This window comes from Colletotrichum graminicola (assembly GCF_000149035.1).
Source record: "Colletotrichum graminicola M1.001 genomic scaffold supercont1.20, whole genome shotgun sequence".
Taxonomy (NCBI): domain Eukaryota; kingdom Fungi; phylum Ascomycota; class Sordariomycetes; order Glomerellales; family Glomerellaceae; genus Colletotrichum; species Colletotrichum graminicola.
Window position 1 is genome coordinate 130,576 of NW_007361024.1, and position 24,061 is coordinate 154,636.

General features: G+C 56.4%; 7 protein-coding genes and 1 non-coding gene across 8 annotated transcripts; 4 read left to right on the plus strand and 4 right to left on the minus strand.

Annotated features, from left to right (window-relative positions):
* Positions 1-319: 319 nt before the first annotated feature.
* On the plus strand, positions 320-2,511 carry GLRG_05718 (uncharacterized protein; the record flags this gene model as incomplete). Its single annotated transcript, XM_008096403.1, has 2 exons — positions 320-686; positions 752-2,511. 2 exons carry the CDS (start codon positions 320-322, stop codon positions 2,509-2,511), a joined length of 2,127 nt encoding a protein of 708 aa, XP_008094594.1.
* An 896-nt stretch (positions 2,512-3,407) lies between these two features.
* On the plus strand, positions 3,408-3,495 carry GLRG_13145. The gene has a single exon. It is a non-coding gene; the product is annotated as a tRNA-Cys (tRNA).
* A 1,171-nt stretch (positions 3,496-4,666) lies between these two features.
* GLRG_05719 (DEAD/DEAH box helicase) lies at positions 4,667-7,465 on the minus strand (the record flags this gene model as incomplete). The annotated part of the gene is made up of 2 exons (XM_008096404.1): positions 4,667-7,098; positions 7,186-7,465. 2 exons carry the CDS (start codon positions 7,463-7,465, stop codon positions 4,667-4,669), a joined length of 2,712 nt encoding a protein of 903 aa, XP_008094595.1.
* A 433-nt stretch (positions 7,466-7,898) lies between these two features.
* Positions 7,899-8,635, plus strand: GLRG_05720 (DnaJ domain-containing protein; the record flags this gene model as incomplete). The annotated part of the gene is made up of 2 exons (XM_008096405.1): positions 7,899-7,973; positions 8,066-8,635. 2 exons carry the CDS (start codon positions 7,899-7,901, stop codon positions 8,633-8,635), a joined length of 645 nt encoding a protein of 214 aa, XP_008094596.1.
* A 577-nt stretch (positions 8,636-9,212) lies between these two features.
* GLRG_05721 (uncharacterized protein) lies at positions 9,213-11,321 on the minus strand (the record flags this gene model as incomplete). Its single annotated transcript, XM_008096406.1, has 2 exons — positions 9,213-10,841; positions 10,926-11,321. 2 exons carry the CDS (start codon positions 11,319-11,321, stop codon positions 9,213-9,215), a joined length of 2,025 nt encoding a protein of 674 aa, XP_008094597.1.
* Positions 11,322-13,671: 2,350 nt separating this feature from the next.
* Positions 13,672-15,766, plus strand: GLRG_05722 (uncharacterized protein; the record flags this gene model as incomplete). The annotated part of the gene is made up of 2 exons (XM_008096407.1): positions 13,672-14,944; positions 15,000-15,766. The coding sequence occupies 2 exons, from the start codon at positions 13,672-13,674 to the stop codon at positions 15,764-15,766; spliced, it is 2,040 nt and encodes a 679-aa protein (XP_008094598.1).
* Positions 15,767-16,003: 237 nt separating this feature from the next.
* On the minus strand, positions 16,004-17,021 carry GLRG_05723 (uncharacterized protein; the record flags this gene model as incomplete). The annotated part of the gene is made up of 5 exons (XM_008096408.1): positions 16,004-16,135; positions 16,228-16,289; positions 16,338-16,517; positions 16,618-16,727; positions 16,918-17,021. 5 exons carry the CDS (start codon positions 17,019-17,021, stop codon positions 16,004-16,006), a joined length of 588 nt encoding a protein of 195 aa, XP_008094599.1.
* Positions 17,022-18,513: 1,492 nt separating this feature from the next.
* Positions 18,514-20,855, minus strand: GLRG_05724 (DNA mismatch repair protein MutL; the record flags this gene model as incomplete). Its single annotated transcript, XM_008096409.1, has 3 exons — positions 18,514-20,466; positions 20,520-20,699; positions 20,757-20,855. The coding sequence occupies 3 exons, from the start codon at positions 20,853-20,855 to the stop codon at positions 18,514-18,516; spliced, it is 2,232 nt and encodes a 743-aa protein (XP_008094600.1).
* Between the last annotated feature and the right edge of the window lie 3,206 nt (positions 20,856-24,061).

Consider the following 24,061-nt stretch of genomic DNA (forward strand, 5'->3'; position numbering starts at 1 on the left):
ATACTTGGTTAGTTCAGATAAGGCGATACCATCTTATTATGTCAGCAGTGGCCTGGTTCGATGAAGAAGAAAGTACTTGATTACCCAGATAACCAGCTAGGCCAAGTACTAGGCACCTAGGTATGTCGCTGGCGCATGTCACCCGCCTTTTCCCATCTTCAAAACCCTCACTTTCGAACACCATCGCCAAATCACCCACGCGCATCGCATCAGCCGCACATTCACGTCTCAGCAATACTAGATCAAGCCCACGTATCTTTCGACCGGAGCAGGAACCGACCGCTTATGCCCTTCCGCCTCTCAGCCGCCTGTACTTGCTATGCCGGGTAACGGGACTCAAGGCCGGGCTGTCGCCTCCAGACAATCCGTGTGCCCCGGGTGCTATAACCTAGATCGGGACCGTTTAACCGTGTCGTCCTCGCCCAACCAGTTTCCGACACTGTCACGCAAGCTCAAGCAGCTTGTCAGAGCCGGCAAGAAGGGATGCCAGATATGCTACGCCATCAAAGTAGGCATGCTGCTCATGCTGGGTCTCGACCCTCGCGAGCGAAAGGTCAGGTTCGATGTGTGTGTCCTCTTTATCGAACTCAGTGATATCGTCAGAGTATTTGCCGGTGCCAACTACACCGATCCCCAAGGCAACCTCGTTGGGGATAATGTGTCCTTTGAGCTATTCACCAAACCAGGTGAGAGCCCCTTGCACCTCGCCAATTACACGCCAATGCTGCCTCTGATGCTGACCCCGTCCCAGAAAAGCCGTCGCCCTGGCCGGCCTTCGGCCCGGCCAACGAGATTACTCCGACGTTGCACTCCAGGCGTCGGCAAAAGATGATGCGTGGCTGGATCGAGAAGTGCACTGCGTCGCACCCAACCTGCCGCGCCGTCCAAGGCTCGGCTCCCAGGCGATGCCTAGACCTAGGCAAGGATCCACGAAATGGTGTCAAGCTGGTTGATACTTCCGCCTCTCCCGGACCTTATGTCGCCATCATGCACGGCGTTGCCGGTCCCTTGCCGGTCCCCTGTTCCTTTACCACCGCTGAGAACCTTGAGGAGCGTCAGAGGCGCATAGCATGGTGGCAGATCCCGGTCGCCTTGCAAGAAGCCTTGACAGTGGCTAACGAGCAGGGCGTTCGGTACGCTTGGATCCCCGATTTTTGCGTCCTTCATGGCGACGTGGAAGACTACAACTGGCACCTGGACCGCGAAGATGCCATCTTCCGGCATGCGCACTTCACCATTGCGTTGGCCGGTACCACCGATCTCAGGCTCAGCAACTTTCGCCCAGTCCGTAAAGCTACCGCCGACGGTACCGACGAAAGGGCCGGGTCCAGGACTATCCAAATCAGCCACCATGGCCGCACCTACCCCATTCAGGTCCGCCCGAGCATGCATTGGAGTTACTGGATCATGGCCGACATCGCCTCTCTGGAACCGATGGCGACCAAGACTCACCTCTTCGCCCTCAGCCGACACAAGATGGGCATCTTGCGGCACGCGCCATCATTTCAACGCCTTCTGCTGTCGCCCAGGGTCCTGCATCTGCACAGGGCTGAGATGGCATGGGACTGCCTAGAAGGCTCGGCATGCGAGTGCGGAGACGAGCATTACTTGAATTACCCCGATAAGCCCTTGCAACCGCTACCGAGAGAAAGGTTCCACACGATGGGTTGTATCGAAGACCTCGGCCATGTGTTGCAGATGTACATGAAGCTGCCGCTCTCACAGCCCGACCAGAGGCTAGTTCACATGACAGGCATGCTCCGTCACATCTCCCAGGTCACCGGTAAGCGGTACTGTGCCGCCATCCCGGCGAGCTCGCCTCGGGAACTGGCGGAGGAGCTGCTGTGGAATCTCAGCCCGAGCCACGACATGAAGCCCGTTACCAGAAGCCATCGCCATCATACCCCTTGCATCCCCACATGGTCTTGGGCATCCATGGTGCTTGCAGACGATCAGGTCATTCAAAGCGCCGCATCAATTCTATACGGTGTGACCCTCGCTCCTCTCGTTTTGAGCCCTTCTTTCCACTTCTGGGACGCCAGATGCACAACGGCACCAGGAAGCTCCGGAGATGGTCTGCTGGCCAGCGAGTACCAGCTCGAAGTTTCGGCCAACGTGGTGCGAGGAAGGGTACGTGTCCCGCCAGAGCAGTCCATCTGGATACGCGGTGCACCACACCTGCTTTTCACACCAGAAACTGCACCTGGCGAGATACCTTGGAGAACCTGCAGGTTCCAGCTGGATTGCGAAGGAGTCCTCTCGTCGGTGAAATCTAGTCAGGGTCCCGTGACTTTCTACTTCATGTCGCTTGGCGAGATGACGATCAAGGAAGCCGCCGTTGACCCGCTGAACATCGACGAGTCCATCAGCTACCGCGCAGATGTCGGTGTCGTCCTTCGTCGCTCCCAGCGGGATTATGCGCTCGGATTCGAGCGGGTCGGTGTTTTCGGGATACCTAAGGGCTTTTACAGCTTTGCAGACTTTGATGTGCAACGGCTGGTGCTCGTGTAAGACGGGGGAAGGGATGAAGGAGAAGAAGGAGGAGGAGGAGGAGGAGGAGGAGGAGATGCGAGATGGAGGGGGGATGTTGGAGAGGAAAGAAACACTTGAGCCTGGAGGACTATAGTAGCGTTCCACTCGGGCATCGTTGGCCACGGGTGACGGGCTCTGCCCCGACTTGTAGGGCCGCCAGTAAGGAAACGGTTCGGCCCGGATCGTCGCAGCCCTACTAGCCGTGGCCATCCTGGCAAAGCGACCCAATCGACATCAGCTTCGGTTATCTCAATTTCTGAAAGCAGTGCTCGGTCGGCACGGATGACAAGGATTCACACCAGCTAATCTTGCCGTTTTGGTGTACTCGGTCGGGCCTGTTCTCCTCGCATGCTCCTCCCAAAGGCGCTTCGGAATTGAACAAAAAAAGGCGAGCAAAAATCAAACCGCGATCCGTGGGACTCGAACCCACAGCCTTCCGATGGCCTTTTAACAGCGTAAAAGTCGGACGCTCTGACCAAATTGAGCTAGGAAAGCGAACCGGCTTACGGGGTCCGTTTCCCAGCACCGTTTGATGGTTATATTCCCGCCGGCAGTGGAGCAGCAAATGCATCTACTACGCCTGGGCTGGAAGCCTCGTCAAACAGCCTGTCTATCAATCTATCTCTGACTCGATCCACGACTTTCTGTCTACACATTAACAGCTTAAACTGTAACTCTTATAAGAATAAAAACAGAGGAAAGGAAAAAAAAACAAAGGCTGGCTAAGGTGCTAGTTAACTAGGTCGTTAAAAGCCAAGGCTTATTATTACAGCTCAGACCGCTCTTTTCGTGGACAGGGAGAGGTGACTCAGAGGACGCATCCAGACAGGTATCATAAACTCGCTTGCACCATCACTTGCCATTGATCATTACGAGGATCGATAGCTCAGTGGTAGAGCGAGAGATTGCAGTTCATGAACAGCAACCATCTCTAGGCCCCGCGTTCGAACCGCGGTCGGTCCTTGATGCGTTTCCTTTTGCTATTGGGTGGTATTACTTATTATGCACTTTCGCTGAAGCACCTGCGCTATTTTGGGTTGCCTTTTTTTTTCCCTCTTCCCTTTGTGCGTCTCCGTAAACACGAGGTCGCTTCGCTTCTATTGGATTGGGCCGTACGTAGTCCACTTGGAGGTTAGAGAGACGGCTCCACCACTTCCTCTTTAATGACTCGGTGTATTGCGATTTATCGTCGCAACGGCTGCTAGCTAGCTCTAGCTACGTCCATCTTTTCTTATTACGAATATCATTAGAAATGTGTGTGTCTGTAGGTCTATATAGATAGATAGGTGTGTGTGTGTGCGTGCGTATGCTGCTTGCCCATGGACTGAGTCTGTTGACGTCAGTCCATATCGATCGATCAATGTTCATCTACACACACCAAAGGGGCGCCGCCGAGCCCAAGCGGCCTCCACCTCGACATGTCCTCCGGCAGCCGGTCACGCTCCAGTGTTTTCCTTTCGAGAAGCGTCAGCTCTCGAACGCGTCAATCCGACCTGGCCATCGTTTGGTCCTAGACCATGCATGATTCGGGAAGGATAACACGGTGCCATACAAACATAGGCTTACTTTACGTACACACAGACAGCCGCAAGGAGCAAACAGCACATGGAGCCCCCCCATTGCACACCACTGGTCCCACTGCCTAGTTTGTCGAAAGCACATGTATACAATATTGGTATATACATAGCCTGGATTGATGATCGACAGTCTCATGAGCAAGGTGAAAAGCCATACATACATATCCTTGTCGTCCATCACCTGCACGCCAAGAGGGGAGGGGCAGGCTCACACACAAAGTCGTGTACACCCTGCTTCGCTGATGTGGCGGGCCGGTGTCAAACAGGAAAGCAAGCGCGGACGTCCGACACCCCCGGCCTTGCTTTGCTTCTAACGTTTGTAGTCGTCCAAAAACAAGTCTCCAAGTCGGCACCCGGCTCCGGGCGCCGGCGCCGGGCACCCCTTCGACGACGAGCTAGAGCCGCAGCCGCGGCCTCATCAGTAAAGGTGCGGTTGAGCGGCGCAACCCCCTTTGTTTTTCTCATGTACAACGGTTTTATTTTTTTGATTACGTGCAGACACATCTCGTCCCTCTCCTCCTCCACCCAAGAATCAATAACCCGGCGAGGACCCTCCCCTACTTCCTGCGCGTCGGCCTGGCGTTCTTCTCCATGCGCTTCTGCTTCTCCCACCGCGCCTTGCGGATGTCCTCGACGCCCTTGATCTCCTTGCGGTTGCCGGCACCGTCCCGGAACTGGCCGACACGCTTCTCCTTGGCCTCGGCGATGCGCTTCTTGCGCACCTCGTAGTCGTCGCGGAACTTGTCCGCCTGCTTCGGCGCCCGCTCCTGCTTGTGCTTGTACTTGTGGTTCGCCGGCAGCTCCGGCGCGTTCGGCTTCTCGAGCGCGCCCACCTGGATCCGCCCCAGGCGGTTGGCCTTGCGCCACCGGTCGAAGCGCCCGCTCTGGAAGCTGGCCGCGATCTTGACGCCGCTCTCGCCGCGCACGTACTTGGCCCCCTTGGAGCCGTCCTCGTCGTTCTGCCGCGCCACGTACTTGTTCTGCTTCTTGTCCCAGCGCATGCCCTTGGCCCGCGACGGCTCGCCGAAGCCCTTGGCCGTGTCGTCGTTTGTGAGGTCCATCGTAACGTTGCGCGCCGCCTCGACGAAGCTCGACATCTGCGCCCCCGACGTGACGCCGTAGCCCCGCTCCTCGGCCGTGTTGATCGTCCTGGGCGTGTAGGACATGAACACCTCCGAGTCCCTCCACGACTCGGGCTTCTTCTTCTTCTCGCCCGTGTTGGTGACGGTGACTTCGAACCCGTCATCGTCGTCGTCTTCGACGTCGTCGTCCGAGTCGTAGGCCTCCATGGCTTGCGCTTTCGCCTCCTCGTCCGATCCGGCGTCCGAGTCGTTCGCGGCATCGTCTAGGTCCTCCATTTCTTCGTCCGAGTCGACCTTCTTCTCCTTGTTGCCGCGGTGTGGCGTGATGCGTTTCCTCAGCTGCTTCATGACTTCCACCGCCTCGCTGCTTGATCCCTTTCCTCCTTTTCCAATCTCGAAGATGGTCTCGGCCGGCCTGAAGCCGCTGATCTTGGCCATCATCTCGTTACGCGCCTGTTCGGCGTTGTTTATGTCCGCACCAAAAATGGGGTGCAGTGAGTGCCACCCTTTGGTCCCCACGAGCTCGCGAGCTCGCTTTGCGCTCTGGCTGGACGCCGAGTGGCGAGTCTTGAGGTACAGCTTCTCGGCTTTTGCCGAGACTTTCCGCATGGCCTCGATATCGACCTCCTCTTTCAGAACCTTCTCCATCCACTCCATATGGATTTCGATCTTGTCACGCCTCAGCCCGCCAACGACGACATCCTCGGCGTACGATGGGCTCTCGGTCTCGTGGCCCACCACCAGCCTGCGGCCGAGGAAGAGCTGGAGATCCAGCAGGTAGGGGGTGTCGAGCTCGCGCACGATGCTGTATGCCCAACCCCTCTGGCCGGCACGGGCCGTACGTCCAACGCGGTGCACGAAGACCTTGGGCTGGGGAGGGAAGTCGTAGTTGATGACGTTGGCCAACACGGGGATATCGATACCTCTGGCCGCAACGTCCGTCACCACCAGGATGTTGGCTCGTCCGTTGCGGAAGTTCTCGGTGTTGATGCGACGGGCCTCTTGATCGAGGGAACCGTAGACGTACGAGACAGCATAGCCGGCTTTCGTCAGCAGCTGGGCGAGGTATTCAACGTGATGCTTCGTTGCCGCAAAGATGATGGTCGAGTGTTCCGTCGGCTTTCCCCTGCCTTCGCCCTCGCGCTTTCGCTTCTTGGACGGCACAACGTCCAGGGGAACTCCGTCGGGTGTGCCGTGGGGCATCTTGATGAGGTCGCTGAGGATGTGAAGCAGGGCAGCCTCCTTTTCGGCTCCCTTGACGGAGAAGAAGGCACTCTCGAGGTCCGGGGAGACCTTGGTCTCGGCATCCAGTCTCACGAGGGTGGGGTCCTGCAGACCGGCTCTGGCGAATTCGACCAAGGAGGCCGGCAAGGTAGCAGAGAACAGCAGACTCTGCCTCGACGGTGGGAGGGCGTGGAGAATCTCGGTAAGCTGGGCGGCGAAACCCATTTCGAAAAGACGATCGGCCTCGTCAAAGACGACGTACTTGATGGAGGACAGGTCCAGGCCCATTTCGACCTTGAGATGGAGGAAACGACCGGGGGTGGCGATGACGATATCCGGATTGGACGCCATCATGCTGAACTGGTCCTCCATGCTGTCACCACCGACGAGCAGGATGCACTTCAGGTCGGTCCCCTTACTGAACTCCTTGACGACCTTGAGCGTCTGGAGCGCAAGCTCACGAGACGGCGACATGATGAGGGCGCGCGTGCCGACCTTTGCGCTGTGAGCGCGCAGGCGCTCGATCATGGGGATGACAAAGGCGGCCGTCTTTCCGGAACCCGTTCTCGCCATGCCCACGACATCCTTGCGGTCCATGATCAGGGGGATTGTTTTTCGCTGAATCGGCGTGGGGACGGAGAATCCCTTCTTCGTAATGGCGCGGAGGAGGTTCGCATTCAGACCTTGCAGACAGTGTTAGATCTAACCATGCCATGACAGACAACAAGAAGAAGCAACGCGCCGCCTGCGTCGAATCGATCGAAACTTACCCATGGCCTGGAAACCGCCTCCCTTCTTGACCGACTTGCCCTTCAGGTTGGACGACTTGCGGAAAGATGCTGCCTGCTGCAGCGCAATGAAGGCTTCGTCACCATCGTCTTCGGCCTGGCCCCCTTCGTTGCCGTTCAGGATCCCGTCCACGTCAAAGTCGAAGTCTGGGGGGTTCTGTTCGTCATCGCTCCCGTTGCCGCTGGCGTTCGCGGCGAAGAGGGAGTCTGCGATGTCGACCTCTCCGTCGGAGGGCGTGGGCGATGCCGCGCGACGAGGCATCTTGGACGACTGGGATTTTCCGCGAAGCCGTATATGTTGTAGTCTTCGTCTTCGTCTTCGTCGTCGTCGTTGTCGATTGGTTCGTGAAGACAGATCTTCACCGAGTTGCGAAACAAGCAAAGCTGGAGCAGATAGCACCCCAAGAGCTGGCGAGCCGCTGCCTTCGAAAATTTGGGTTGGCGGGAAAGAGAGAAATTTCTTATCGTTATCATATCTTAGCGTCGTGGGGGTGGACGCTTATCAACTGGGATCTTGAGCGGGTCCATGTGGCGTGTTACAGCACCCGCACCACCCTTGGCCTCGTGCTGAACCTCGCGCTGAACCTCGCAGTCGATCCAACAAAACTACCACAAACCCATACCCTCCCACCATCAGTCCTCCACGATACTCGTGCACTGGATCACGGCTGATCGACTGAACCGCGCAACTCATCATGGCAACACCAGACGTGAAAGAGGAGAAGGATGCGCTCGACGCGCTCGAGCTCGAGGCAAAGGAGTTTGACAAGGTAAATGCGACGACGGCTGCGCAGCGAGAGAGCACGCGAGGAAGAAGAACCCAGCACTGACAAGGCGCGCTACCGCCTCCCCCCCTCAACAGGATGCCGAGATCGACAGAATCCTCAAGGCCTTCAGGCTAGACGCCTACGCCGTCCTCGACCTCCAGCCCGGCGTGCCCGAGTCGGACATCAAGGCCACCTACCGCAAGAAGTCGCTCCTGATCCACCCGGACAAGACCAAGAACCCGCTGGCGCCCGACGCCTTCGACCGGCTCAAGAAGGCCCAGACGGAGCTGATGGATGAGAAGCACCGCGAGCGGCTCGACGAGGCCATCGCCGATGCCCGCATGCTGCTGATCCGCGAGAACAAGTGGACCGTCGACAGCCCCGAGATCAAGACGGACGAGTTCGCCAAGAAGTGGCGCGACAAGACGCGCGAGGTGCTCATTGACAACGAGCACCGCCGCCGCCGCCAGGTCAAGGCCCAGATGCAGGAGGAGGGCCGCGAGCAGAAGAAGGAGGAGGAGGAGTTGGAGCAGCGCAAGCGCAAGCGCCAGCACGAGCAGGACTGGGAGGCCACGCGGGACCAGCGCATCAGCAGCTGGCGGGATTTCCAAAAGGGCAAGTCGGGCGACGGGAAGAAGAAGAAGAAGATGAAGCCCATCGGCTAAGGGCTCTCGAGAGGGCGGGGGGGCAGTGGGGTGGACTCGCCGCAGACACACGATGGTTCGTTCGTCCCCATTGGGTTCTTTTCCGCAACTGTTTCTTCCTCGGGCAAAGGTGTTTTGGGAATAGAGGGAGAGGGGTTCATCATTATAACGTGGCAGGTCTCGACTACGACGATATCTTTTTTTTATTTTTTATTTTTTTATCCCTTTCTCGATCACGCCAAACGCGACAGCATGGTTATATCAACGAGCCAGTGAGTTAAATATTGAACATCGCGATCATGTGCCTAACCATGTCAGAAGTGCAATGCTCGTGTCTCCTTCAACCCCCTCAAGATTCGAGGTCTTTCATCTAGCCAGGTAAGCACCTTTCCCTCCCGTTCCGTCCGTTGCATCGTGAATGTGCTTTTCATAATCTCTCTATAAACATGTACTTTTGACAGCCTGCCCACTATGCATCCGTTCCCTGGCGCCTGTCCACAAACTCGAGGGGCCTTCGTGATGATCCAAAAGCCGGTGTTATGGACACCCACATATCATCTTGGTGAGAGCGTTGCCTGCCCATTGTTCAGGGCCGCTACTACTGCTGCTGCTGCTGCTGCTGCTTCTTCTTGTACTGGATGAACCGCCCGAGGTTCAGCGCAACCTCGTCCGCCCGGGTGCGCAGCTCTGGCTGCGTCCTCTTATCGATCGTCTTCACCAAGGCCTTGACCTTGGGCTGGGCCGCCTCGAGGTGCGGCAGGAAGTTGTCCTTCCAGAAGACCTCCTTGTCGCACGCCAGGTCTTCGTCGCCGTAGATGTCGAACAGCTGGTTGAGGGCCTCGACGGCGTCGGCGGCGGGGGTCTCGGGCAGCGCGTTGACGACGGTGGTGAGGAAGACGCCGATCTCCCTGTTGAGGGCGATGGGGGCAGGGTCCCTTGCCAGCTGGCCCAGGACGCCGATGCACTTGACGCCGAGGCCCTGGAACGGGTCCTCGGGCTCCTCGTCCTTGGACTTGTCGCCGTTTGCGTTGGGCTGGTGAAGACCCTTGGTCGCCTGGTAGAGAGCCATGAACTTGTTGTGCTCGTCGCCGCCTAGGGGCACGCGTCCAGGTAGGCTCCGGGAGACGGCCCACGCGAGGCTGGTCACCTTGGTCGCCAGCTCGACGTCGGCGGTGTTGGCGGCCAGGATGGGGACAATGACGTTACTCCAGATGGCCTTGCCGGAGGGCGTCCATGCCTTCAGGATGGCGGCGTTGTGGTCTTGGGAGAAATCGAACACGGAGACGGACCAGGCAATGTTGCTAAGGGCGGACAGGGCATGCGCCTGGAGCTGTGCGGCATCCTCGGACTGCGAAGATGCGGTCGCGAGGGCAACGAGTTGCGGGACGGCCTGCTGCACCAGCTCGCGCAGGGTAGGCAGGTCGTCCATGCCGGCCTCGTCGTCGTCGTCGTCAACGCCAGTGACCAAGTCCATGTCGGCCTGCAGCGCGTCTTCGTCCATTGAGTCATCGTCGTCGTCGTCATTGCCGTCCTCGCCAGCGTTGTCCTCGTCGCCGGAAGCGTGCTCCATGTCTTTGTCATCCTCGTCCATGGCGGTGTCGTCTCCGTCGCCGATTCCGTTCCACTCCTCCCCGTCCTTGCTGCCGCTGCCCCGCATGGACTGCTGGAGGGTTGTGCCAATGTCGGCCAGGATCTCCAACGCCAGCTGCAGCACCTCGGTCGGGTTGGACCACTGGCACTTGGGCGGCAGGTCGGAGTCCTGCTTGGGATCCCTCAGTGCTGAGGATAGGGTCGGGATCAGGGACGCATCAGACAGGCTCTTTTGGTCGGGGGTGCCGTCGAACCATTGCAGGGCAGTGAGAATGTTGTGCAAAACACCGCAGGCCAAAACACCCTTGGCGCCGGACACGCCTTGCAACTTGATCAGAGCCGTCAGGGGCTTGGGGCTGTCGTCGGCAACAACGTCCCGGGCGAGACGGGTGTTGTCCTCGGACAAGGTAAGGAGGGCAGAAAGGGCATCGAGACAGATGTTTGGCGGTGAGTCTGCGTAAGCGATGATTGCGAAGAGGAGGTTCTTGACGGCCTCGATGGTGACGATTGCCTCGAGAATCTCATCTTGAGCCTCGGCCAGGGCGGACAAGAGAGCGATGACAGGCTCGGCAATTGCCCAGGTCGCCTTCAAATCAGCCTTGCTCAGAGTAGCAGCGCTGGCGACGTTTTGGAGGATCTGGACATGGTTAGCACCCGTGCGTCTCATTGTAGCTAGGTACTAGTCGTGTCGTATTAGTTGCGGGCGGGGTGGGTTACTTACGGCCTGGGAGGCGAATCCCATGGCACTCAGTACATCCTGGCGATAGAGGTGGATGCAAAAGTCGGACTCCTCCTCTTCGGCGAGGACCCTCAAGATGTCCCAGCCGGCGGCGCGGCTGTCGAGGCTGGCGTCGGTGAGGGTCTCGTTGAGGATGATGTGGACGATCTGCTCGCGCAAGAGCAACTTGCGGCACTTTTCATTGGATACGATATTTGAGACGGCCTCGGCAGCAGCGGTGCGCGACTTGGGGTCGGAGCTCTGCAGGTCCTTGATGATGGGCAGAATGGACTTCTCCCTCAGAGCAGCGAGCTCGGGGTCGGAGGGCGGCTTGACGGTTTTGGCGATGGGGTCCTTGCGATGGCTTTGGCCACCTCTGTTTCGTCTCGACTTGCCCATGTTGCGCAAAGTGTTTCTGGGGGGATGCACTTGCAGATGGGAATAAGATTAAGAGTTTTGAGAAATGTCTGTCTTGGTATTGGTAGATAATATATGCTCTTGAGCTGTTTCGTGACCGACCCTCTTCAAGTCCAGTGCTTTGCTTTTTTTTTTTTTTTTTCCCTACAATAAAGAAAAACAGAGAGCTTGGTGGGGAAATTCGAAAAAGGCGTTGGTTGCTACAGGCAGCCACAGTGTGGCTCGGGCATCTGTGAGGCCAGTCATTCCCATTGATCACAGAGGATGTACCGTACCGTACCGCTGCCCTTACTGAATAGCAGACAGGACTATATGAATACCTGTGGGTACTCGGTGTCTTTCCCCGCTGGTAGGTACTGGTAGATGCCCATGAGGTACCTCAGTACCTCGAATCCTACCCATCTTGCCATCCAGCCATCGTGCTAGGAAAAGTTAGGCCAGGAACGATATTCGAAGCTAAGTACAGTAGGGTGCCACAAGTCTCCTGACACCTCATAGTGCGCCACCTTAACTTCTCTGTAAAGAATACACTATATGTTAATACAGGGTGGCAGGGGTAAGTTTTTTCCCCCTATGATGTTATCCCCCATAGCTGACATCATGATAGAGGGGAATATTCACCAAAAGTGAAGTTCTGTAGTAGGGGGGTGAGCATTAGTTACCTAACAGGGGGAAAAAACTTCGGCCGGATACCATCGTATATTAGGTATAAAAGTAAACTATCCCATTGAGTGCCGAGTGACCTCACATAACATCAGACCAATAAGACTACAGCAATCCAGGCTGACTGTCCAGTAGCTGTAAGTAATTACTTACAGAGACCCACTTTTGGGTTATGTGAGGTCACTTGGCACTCGATAGGATAAAAGCTATTTATAGTTACTTAGTTACAGGTATATAAATTATATTATACTATTATTAAGAGTATACTACCTATACTATAACAGATATATTAAGTAAGAAACCTAAATAAATATAAAACACATAGGGATTTAGTAAGACTATTTAGGAAGTATTCTTTCTTAATTTTAAGATATCTAGTTAGCTTAGTATTAATTATTATAAAGTTGTGCTTTAGGTGTATACTGGGTATATGTCAGGAGACTTGTGGCACCCTACTGTATAGTGTACCTTACATAATTGACAAAACGCCAGCGGACCAAAGTACCTGTACATGATCATCTTCAACTATCCCCCACTCCGTGTGAGACAAGACTAACCAAGACTCTCTAACATCTGTCATTACTAAGCAAATAAGGTGCGTGTGAGGTCTCACTCTTGTTGTGCACTAACTACGGAGTACTCCGTACTAGCCTGTACGCATACTACATCGTACGTACATAGTAGACACTTTCTGGGACTGACGCGGTCGGATGCCAAGCCAGACATGTTAAGCTTCTTCGTCCGCGCCTGGTCTCCCTTGCTTCGCATCCAAAAGTCACTTGATGCCACCTTTCCTTTTCCACAACTTACAAGTACCTACCTACGCCGACACATGCATCATACTCACATATCTACATGCTTATTTAATACAAGTATACACTCGAGCTCTCAATCATTCTAGGTAATTCAAGACCAGTCCGAAGCTTTCAACCCTCCGCCGAGCTTCACGTCCGTCTGCACAGCTCCACAGATCCATCACCGCCTGGCTCAGACCTGCAACATCGCTGCATAGCACAGCCCAGCTCCGGACCAGGGAGCAGGGGACCAAGAAGAGCAGCAACCCTGAATTCCCATCGGGTGATCCGTCGCTCCCGGCACCGAGGGGGGGGGGAATCGATCGAGGTCCACGGATAGACGGACACAGGAACTGCCAGCGGGGAAGAGAAAGGGAACAGGAAAAGAGGTCTGTCTTTTCTCTCTCCTCTTCTCTTCTCTCTCTCGTGCCTCTATCTTTGTCTCTTGCTTCATCCGTACCCTGCCCTGTCTGTTATTACTTCGTACCCTATATTCTGTACATACCGTCCGTCGTTCCATCTCATCTCGCCGTCCCGCTCCACCGGCCGCTTTTCCGTGTTTCGACTGCTGCGCTGTCCTGTACTCTTCCTACTCGTCTCCTTCTCCTCCGCCCCCTTCCCTCTGCTGTGTTTGGACCTTCATTGGTGACGACGTCGACGGGAAGATGTGAGACGCCCGACCCTCGGATCTTCCTCCCACCTTTGCATTCATCCAACCTGCTGCTGCAGTCCTTCCGGCGAGAGCCCTTGCTACCCACGAAACCTTGCTTTCTTCCCCTTTGCTCATTCTCCCCCGCCGCCGCTTGCTTTATCTTTGCCCGCCCCAGCACTGCACTGCACTGCACTTCTCCTCCCTTCCTCTCAGGTAGAGAAGCATGCCGGATCCATGGCGCCAACTACGCTCCCTCGTCTTCCTCAGCGATGAAGAAATGGGCAAGAAGGACGACGACCACCACCGCTCCGGCGGTAGCGCCATCAAGAACCCCATCCTCCTTCGCAATCGCAATTCCCAATGGCAGCCTGCCGCCAAGATGCCCTCCCGCCGCCTCTTTCGACGAATCGCCTACCTCCTCGTCATTGCCTGTGGCCTCTGGTATCTGCTGAGCGACCTCTCCTTGGGCTTTGGCCCCCGATCCCCCAACTACATCTACCCGTACCCCGATGATCCTCGAGAGTCTCGCGATCCGACGCTCCGAAATCCCGGCCGTCCGCCCAAGAACCAGCCCGCGACCCAAGGCCCCCAACACCACGACTACAATGGCCCCATCAAGTTTCACCGTCTCGCTGGCTCGCTACACGGCATCGCCGCCACCAAGGGGAGCCAGCCCGTCAATCAGAACGTTCTCTTTGCCGCCTCCGACCTAAAGAGCCTCTCGACGCTGCTGCCATTCGCCTGCAAGATGGGCACCGAGCTGAGGAGCTACGTACACTTCGCCGTCATGAGTAGGAGCGACATGGACCTCGAAGACCTCAAAAAGATCAATGGCGTCGACGACACCTGCTACATCATCTGGCACGACGCCCGACCCGACTTCTCCGCCCTCTCGACCGATGCCCGGCTCGAGCAGGCCGCGACCCGCGCGCTGCGCCACATCCATACCTACATGCACCCGCAGGCCATTATCGTCGACGGCTCCGACGACGAGGCCCTCCCCTTCATGAAAGGCATGCGGGACGAGACCCGACGACTCAACACCCCGCTCATCGAGCTCCCCGCGAATGCCTGGGCACACCTCTCGTGGTTGGCAAAGCTGGACAGTGCTTCGCTGTCGGTTTGGAACCAGGTCAGCGTCGACATCCTGATCCAGGCTCCGCCCAGCGGCTCTGGCAGTCTGCTGCGCCTCCTCAAGTCTCTTGGCGACGCCGAATTCACCGCCTTCACGATCCCCCACCTCACAATCGAGCTTCCACAGGACATCGAGCCGGCGACCGCCGAGTTTCTCGAGACGTTTCACTGGCCGCCGCCACATGTACACAATCCTGGTCGCGTGCAGATGCTCTCGCTGAGGCACAGGATCCCTCGGCAGCGCATGACAGAGGAGGAGAGCACCATTCGCTTCCTGGAATCGTTCTGGCCAACAACGCCCAGGCATTCTCACATTCTTGTCCTGTCGCCTCAAGCTGAGCTCGCGCCGAGTTTCTTCCATTGTGAGTCTGGGCGCATCAAACGTGGTGCCACAACCATGCTGACCAAAAACACCAGATCTCAAGTTCGCCATGCTCGAGTACCGCTACTCCCGCTTGTCGACCCTCCAGAAGTGGGACCAGCGCATCCTAGGCATCAGCATGGCGTCGCCTTCTACCTACCTCGACGGCAAAGCGGACTTTGTAGAGCCGACGGCGGAGAACGCAGAGCACGGCGAAGGGACATCATACCTATGGCAGGCCCCCAACAGCAACGCCATGCTCATCTTTGGTGACAGGTGGATCGAGTTGCACGGTCTCGTGTCGGAAGTAGACGCGCTACAGCATGCGCGCGGGGACGAGCCGCCGCTGGAGATGTTGGCGGAGAAGGAAGTGAGCAAAAGATTTCCTTCCTGGCTCGAGCATGTCTTGCGCCTCTCCCGGCTGAGGGGCTATTTCACGTTGTACCCCAGCGCCGAGACGGCAGCCACCCTCGCGGTGGTGCATCGGGAGCTTTACCAGGCGCCCGAGGAGTACGGAGAGGAAGACGGCGAGTGGAAGAAGACGGCGAGCCTGTCCGAGTCGGCGGGCGGCTTCGGCACGCTGGTGCGGACTCTGGACACGCTCCCGAACAACGGCAGCCTCACGGCCGCCGAAGATCTCCCGCTTCTCGGCTGGGAGGGTGATGGCACGGACTTACGGCACGTGTACCAGATGGCGGTGGAGTACATGTTCAAGTGGCGCGAGCGGGTCGGCGGCTGTGGTAAGGCGGAAACGCACAGTGACCACATTGACGGGACCGCGAAGGACTTGTTTTGCAAGGCCGACGGCAAACTCAAGGGGTAAATGGGAAGCAACATCCACATGGGTATCCGGTTTTCTGCAGCGCGACCGGCAAGACGTTGCGCCGACTGTATTCTTTCCCATTTCTTTTCTTCTTCTTCTATAGACTTTATATATACCCACCGGACAAGCATCAGCATCGGCTGGTTATGGCGCGACGAAGAATTGGGGAAACGGCTCTGCAATATAAATAAAAAAAAACACGGTTTTCTGTCTCTTTCTATTCTTCTTCACCATTCGTTACAAGATGTGGCCCGCCGCATAGGCCGCGTCGTCTGACGGGTGAGCCCCCTGGGTCCTGGAGGTGATCCTGGCGATGACGAGCAACACGACGCAGGTCCCCACGATGCTGAGGGCCACGATGGAAAGGACCTAACACGGTTCTGTTAAAAACGGGTCCGCCCGGCGCAAGTGGCTATACGAGAGAGAGAGAGAGAGAGAGAGAAGGTCCGGGCCAAACTCACAAGCTGCGTCCGCCACCCGGTCTGCACGATGGCGGTTTTCCGACTATACTTGTTGACGGTTTCTGCGCATGTCAGACGTGTGCGTCTTTCGTGTGTCAAGGGGGGCTCACTGGTGTAGTTGCCGAGACCGAGGCACAGGCAGGCGACGGAGAGGACCCAGAAGATGATGCCCAGGGGCTTGGCCATGCGCAGCTCGAGCGGGCTGGGCTCGGATTTCAGGTGGAAGGAGAGGACGATGGCGACGGCGACGATGGACATGTAGACGGAGAGGCGGAGGTAGGAGAGGAAGGCTGCGTTGTCAGTTCCACACTCATATGTTGAGAGTTTGCTTGTTTGTTTGGCTGTTTGGGGGGGGGGTGGGGGCGGGGTTGAGAAGGCAAAGCGACGTACTCCTCTCGTTCGCGCAGTGGTCCCGCGCGTCGCTGGTCTCGTTCTGGAAGAGGAGGGGGCCGAAGATGGGCCAGGCGAGGAACATCGGTTTGCCGGCGTGGCCGGGGCCGCTGTCACGTTCAGCGCCGTTAGTGGAGACGCCCACGCTTTGTTTATTCGGTCCCGATACGGCAGCACGAAGGGGGGACGGGCGTGGAACGCTGCTCTATCTTTCCATATCCCAATTCTATCTTATTTTTTTGTGCTTATTCTCTTCCTTGGCGTCTGAATGAGATGGGGGAATTGGGGGGTTTTACTGACCCGATGTCGCCGACCTCAACGGGCTTCAGGAGTTCCGAGGCCCGGAGCGGCGCGCAGCAGTGGAAGGTGAGGTCTTCATCGTCAATGTCGGGCCTCGAGGCCATTTTCCGGCTGCAATTGGATTGAACAATAATCTGCTCAAGATTCCGGAGGGTGAAGGCAGGAGGAGGGTTACCGGGATCGTTGAAATGTGATGTAGCGGGTTTGTCTTTTTTCCTTGACGGGGAGGGGAGGCGGGGAGCATGGAAGTCTTGGAAACGCATCGGATTGGAATCACGAGCGCCATGTATGATGTAGTTTTGGACACGGTGCGGCCACGGTGCGGCAACGGCGACCGGCGCTCGGGGGGGGGGGGGGGGGGGGGGGGGGGGGGGGGTACATTCGATAGCATCCTCCGACTCGCGTGAGACTATCCCCTTTGTTTAAAGTGCGTTCACTGTCCTCTCCCATTGGGTGCCAAGGCGCCCCCAATGCTCAGCCAATACCCAGCGAATAAAAACGGTACCTGCAGTTCGAGTCGCTTTGTTGGGCCAGCGTGTCCACGTGGTGGGCAAATAACACGTCGGGCATAGAGATTTCACCAATTGTTGATTAGCCTAGGCCCGACGCTTCGCCTTTGTGTAGGTATATAAGCTTGGGAAGTGCCATCGTTAACTGAGTAGCGGAACCAACACGCACACCGCCGAAGTTGGTACATAATTTTTAAAGTCTATAATAATCTCAGAATTACTTGGGCCGTGCGTTTATTACAAATGATGCCCCCCGGTCCCGGCCGCTTCTCACTTCGACGGGCTTCGTGTTGCTCGCCGTCGAGTTGGGCGGGGGAAGGAGCACAGGGCTTCTCTCTTGAGCGTCTTCTTTGTCGTGCAGTCTGCTGCTGTTTGGCATCTACAGCTACAAAAAAGTACTTTTTAGTCGACGGATAGACATCAACAACTCTGTCGGTTCAATACATAGGTCGTATGATCATAATTTAGGGGGGGGGGGGGGGGGGGAGGGGAACGCCCGTGAGCCGACGGGTGCCGAATCGGATGCCAGGTAGGGATGAAGAAGGTCCCTGGGACGCCGCACTAGAACACGATAGAAACATCGACCCGGAGCCACCACCAGCGGGGATTTCTATCCCTGTCTTCCTTCTCGTTCGTGACGATGATGGAAGAGGCGCACGACCCGACGTCGTCATTGGGCGTGCGGTTCAATCAGCAAACCCATTCCTAGATACTCGCTACTCCATCAGAACACGACCCCTCCCTCACGTTCTCTGAAACACGCATTGCAGGCTCTCCCGATTACCAGCTCCAGCAGAATGTCCTCGTGGGCAGGATCGTCGAAACCCAGCCTAGCCAAGAGAATTACGCAGATATTACGAGCGGCAAAACAGCAACGTGGTTGAACTGCCAGCCAAGTACTGTGACTTATCAGTGGCGCGCTGACGAGAGAGGAATAAGACGGGGGAAAGGGTGCGGAGGGCACATAAGTCCCCTTGGACTGTTCTGTTCTGTTTCGATGAATTATATACATGGACTATGCAGTATGAATCTTTGGTACCAAATCAAGATTCGGTGCAATAAATAAACCCACACCGGGACGGCGCGACTAACATCTCTCGAACACCCGATACAAGCCTTTCAGATCAGCAACTTCCAACACAGCAGCCTTCATCAGCGGCGTCGTAGCCACCAACCTCGCCTTGAAAGCGGGGAAAAACACATGCTCCAAGGCCCAGCGCACATTCCGTCGCCGTTCCGCAATTTGCCTATCATGATCGCCCGCCCCCTCGTCCCCGTTTCCAGCATCCCCACCAATAGTCGGTGGCAGCTGCTCAGGCACGTAGAAGGAGGCCAATTCCTTCAAGAATGTTTCGAAACACGCCTTCTCCCCTGTCCAGTCGACACAGGGTCCCAGACGAAGCAAGAATTGGGGTAGCTTGACCATGGCCGGGGTGTAGCCCTTAATCAGGAGGGGGATGGTGAGCAGCTCGCCTGCAGGACTGACTTCGAGCGAAAAATACTCGCTGAGCATCTCACGTCGCTCAATCAGCTGGGCGGCAACCTTCTCGACCACTTCATCAACGTCGAATTCTTCATCAGGCGATTCAACGTTGTTCTTCTCTATCTCCGCGCCCATGCGGAGGATCTCTCGCAGATCCAGCGGTGGCGTGAACCGAATTGTGCCAAAGTTGCCAAAGTCGGTCAAGCCGACCTGGTAGCAGTACTCATAGCAGGTCCGGCCGTAGTCAATGAGATACAGTTTGATACCGCCCTGGATGGCGGCGAGACGGCGACGCTCGTCGACGATGCCGACAAACGTGTGGGTGGCAAAGATGTCTGTGAGGTCATTGTGCATGTCTTCCCTGACCTCCGCACGAAGCTCCTTGACGCTCGTGAGCCTCATCGGCGCAAAGGGCCTGTCCACGATCTCGTACCGGATGTGTTCCGAGGAGGACAAGGCGTTGTCGTCTGGTGTTCCGGCCGCCGTTGTCGTCACCGCTGCAGGGGACGCCTTCGAAGGCGTGGCTGATGTAGCCGAGGGCAGCATGCTGGTGATTTTGCGTAGGCTCGTATCGGTGCGGACGAGGCTGTTAGAGTTCCTCCGCGGCCGTTTGGAACCCGGTGTTTCTCGAGCCGGAGTTGCCGGTACGCCATCGCCCTCGTCCTGGGACGTCACGTCCATCATATGACTACCCGGGAGCAAGCTCTGCGTCATGAACGTCCGGCTTGCGTCGACCTCTGCGAGTTTCGAACGGATGTGCTCGCATATCGACTGGATTATCTCGTCCTCGTTCAGGAAGTGCACTTCCTGCTTCGTCGGATGCACATTGACATCGACGCGAGCAGGATCAATCTCTAAGCTGAGATAGATGAATGGTCGACCGCCCTTGGGCAGGAAGGAAGAGTACAACTGCTCCAGTGCTTTTTTTATGCTGGTAGAGTCGACGCATCGGTGATTGATGAAGAGTAGAAAGGTGGTTTTCTTGATGCTGTAATTGGCATTCGTAGCCCAACCGGTAGCCTTGAAGCCCCAGCGGTCCTCGGATGTCGAAAAGTGCATCAACTCGTTGGCCACGCCTGATCCGTAAATTTGTCTTATGCGATCGACCTCAGTCGCGGATGCTTGAACGGAGACACTGGCACCCGACTCGCCGTGCTTCTTGCATGAGAAAGCCACTCCCTTACAGTGGATGGCGTAGCGGCCGACAATGTCAATGATCTTGTTGAATTCTTCACCGGGCGACCTGAAAGCTCGTCGACGAGTTGGTATGTTATAGAACATGTCTTCGACGCTAATCTGGGTGCCCTGGCGGCCGGCGGTGGGCTTGGGTTCGGCCGACTGGCCGGGTTTCGCGGGGGCCAGCTTGCCGTCGAGGTAGGTGGCGCGCCACGCGCACTCCGACTCTCTTGTCTTGGTCGTCACCGAGAGGTGGGCGATGTGGCTAATGCTTGCCAAGGCCTCGCCTCTGAAGCCATAGGTGGCGATGGAGGCGAGGTCCTCAAAGGCGGTGATTTTGGAAGTTGTGTGGCGTTCGCAGAGAATCTCCAAATCTTCTTTCTTAGGGAAGGTCAATATGGCGAAATAGCTTCACAATGCGGACAGGAACGTACCTGGATGCCACACCCATTGTCTGTAATTTGGAGGAGTTTGAGGCCACCCTCCTTGACGAGTACCTCGAGAGCGGTGGCGCCAGCATCGACGGAATTCTCAATCAACTCTTTCAAGGCGTTCACAGGGGCAACAATGATTTCCCCTGCGGCGATCTTGTTGACAACGTTGGGGTCAAGTGCCTAAGAAGTGCATGTCAGATATATGACTAGCCAGGCAAGGCGACAAGTGCAACTCACCCGGATGCGACGAGAAGCACGCAACTCTTCTGGATCTTCCTCTGCCTTCCGCTTCATCCCAGCAGAAGGCAACGGGTCGACTTCCATGGAGTCGGGCATGACCGTTGATTTTGAAGGCAACCAATCAGGGTCCAGGTTTGACACTAACGGCGTGAGGCGAAGATGGACTATTCTGGCGTCGTGCAAAGATGCATCCCTCAAGACTTGGGCTTTCTTTCTCCTTCTCCTTCTTATTATTTTTCTCTTCTTTTGGAAAACGCTGTAAATAGACCAGCGAAGGACGCCTAATTTGATGTGTACAGCGTCCGTCCACCAGCTTGAAGTATGCAATATTAGAAGTGGTGACTGTCACAGCTGCCAGGCGGACCTTCAGGAAGCAGGACGTTACAGCCGCGAGTTCCACCTGCCAAAACGAAAACTCCGACGCGCGTTCACGTGACCTGTATTAGTCATCCCCAAAACCACTTTACTCCCTACCTTGCTACCCTGGTCCGTTGCTCAATGCGTCTGGCGCACCCACAGACGCCACCTACCTACGATGTACTCGGGATGTTTTTGGTTCATCACAAACGGCGTCCACGTATTCGATGATGCAGATCTTCGGTCAATGATGAACACTCAGTGGATCGAGGTGGTTACACCAACAAATCGTCTCGGTCTTCAGTCGTCAGCCTTGGAACAGGCATTCCCAAAGGTGCTCAATCCGCCAAAGCCACTTTCATGAGCACGTTCGGTGGAGGCTGTGACGACAACCCCCTGGTCACTGAGAGTTGTGATGTCGCTTACACTTTCATCTGTGCCAGGCAAGGCACTGTGGTACACCATCCAACGTTTGGTTTTCTTGTCGAGAATGCCCGGCACGCAGTCCTATTACGCCTTGCTTGTTTTTGGCCGCCTCGTGAAGACGACACCATACTCCAAGGCAAGCCTTGACATGATTCGCAAGGCAGACAATCGTTGCTAATCGACCACTCATCCTGTTCAGCACCAATTCGACTGGCTCCGTGGTCCTCTCCAACCGCAACATGCTCATACGAGTGCCTGTCGGTCCAAGTAGAAAAAAAGAAAAAGGGTCGTGTTGTTCAAAACTTGCGACGGTTGCCTCCGAACACTATTAGCCGCACCTTTTTTTTTTCTTCTTTTTTTTTCCCTTCGTTCGGCTCGGACGCTGTGCATTCACTTAAACACGTCCCTCAATACAAAATGGCATCCGAACTGCTCGCACCGCAACGACCTGCTTTGCCCAATCTGCTGTACCTCAAATAATCATCACTGTCGCACCAAACAACTCCGCACACTCGCTAGCAGCAGCTTTTCGCTGTCGCCATGTGCCAAGACAGATACTCGGAGAGCACCGTGGGGGACGGCGTGGCCTCGACACGTGCCCATCCTCCAAGTGCCAGGTACGTTCATGTTCCCAGGCCCTGGCATTGTGTTGCGTTTGACAGCGGGCCTAGTGGACGGAGCTCCAGACCACCTTCGCCGGATCCTGTGGCTTCAGACTCCAGCGTGTCCAGCGGCCGGCACATTCACCGAAGTCCCCTTGCGTCCCATACAGAGAGCTTGATAGACATGCAAATCCCACGAGAGTTGCCATCGCGCCATACAAACAGGAAAAAAAGAAGCCTTGGCCAGTTGTTTGATAACAGCACGCCGCCGTCGCCCGATAAGTTGCAACGCGAGCTCGATCGGCAGCACGAAGAGGCTCGCCGCGCCTCTACCTCCCTTCTCCAGCCAGATGCCCATCGGACCCAGGCTCAAGAGAAAAAGCGGCGTAAAAAACTTGTCTACCGAGGCAAACCGACGGAGTATGGCGCGCAACCGCGCTCGAATACGAAGAATGACCACAGCAGCGATGAAGAGGGCGACGGCGTCGGCGACGGCGACGGCGACGGCGGGCATGTGAGAGAACAGCGGCTCAGCTCCCCTGCAACCTTTTCGGAAGATTAAGGCGTGGAGACCTGGCACCATCCGTTACACTCCCGTCCAATGATACAATCCATCCGCGCAGGAACAGGACGACCTACCGACTTACTTCCACCAGCAACGCAGCATCGCCCCTCTCTTATTAGAGCCTAGTATCTGTTGGGCTCCTTTTGGCAACCCCTGCACCTCCAGCACACACATACACACCTCGCGCGGTTCGGGTTTCCTTCTTCGTCGGAAGCAGACGCGCCATCGTTCCCGATCACCCGATGTACTCAATATGGGCATTACAGTGTCCTCTCATTCACCCCAGCGAGACCCGAGAACACGACATGAGGGTGTCGGCGGGCGTTCATAACGTAGCCAGCCTGCCCGGTTTGCGGTTTAGCGGTCGGTACCTCCACTATTCGGCCCCCCTCGGTCATTTCCCTTCCCCCCAAAGCAGTCATGCAGGCACAACCCCAGCTGCAATGCAAGGGCCCTGTTTTCAAACAACCTTAACAGCCGACGCCTTTCCCATTCGCGCCATGAACACCCATCGCTGATCGCTCAGGTTGTCAACGAATCCATTTCAGGAAGATTCGCCTCCCCTCGCGACCTCTTCGCAGTCTAGCGACCTGCAGTTGTTCAAGAGCAGAGAGTCCGAATCCAGCGACCATCATGTAGATCCGTCGCCAGTGCCTCTTTTGTTTCAGGTCGACAGTCCCCCCGTTTCTCCTCGTCTTAGACGTTTTCTTTCTTCCGCAATACTTGCTCGTTTCCCTCCCAGTCTCTATTCCCACATAGGACTTCGTGTTCACACCTGTCGCCGCCAACCCATGCTCAAAATAGTAAATAGTCAATTCCAAAACCCTGCCGCGTCTTTCCCCATTGAACTGCGGGCACCCACCACGCTTCCAAATGTGCTTACCAGCGTTTCAACATTGGGTTACTGTCACCGTAGCTCCGACGGATGCCGATATGGCGGGCGTATGCTGCCTCGGCCACTACAGTGTCCCGTTGCTCTGGTTCGCTCCTCTCACCAGTGACTGGGGAAAAGGGAGGAGGCGTTTGCATGCCCTACTCCACCATGCAGCGGTGGGTAGCACGGCGGTTCGCGACGATATTGGACAAATGCCCAACATCATCATCCCTGTGCAGTGACAGAACGGAAACGTCTCGGAGATTTATCCCAACTGCAACGAATGCCTCCCCTGCAATCTTCATCCCATCCCACCCCTTGGGATGGTGCCTCACCGGCTGTCCCCACGTATGTCACTAAATAATCCCATCATGTTTCGTTTCGATTTCTCTTACGAATACCCTGTCCATCCTCTCGGCTGGCTCTGGGGTAGTGAAGGGAGCAGACAAACGGGTTGGTCTAGCCTGGGCACTCTGTA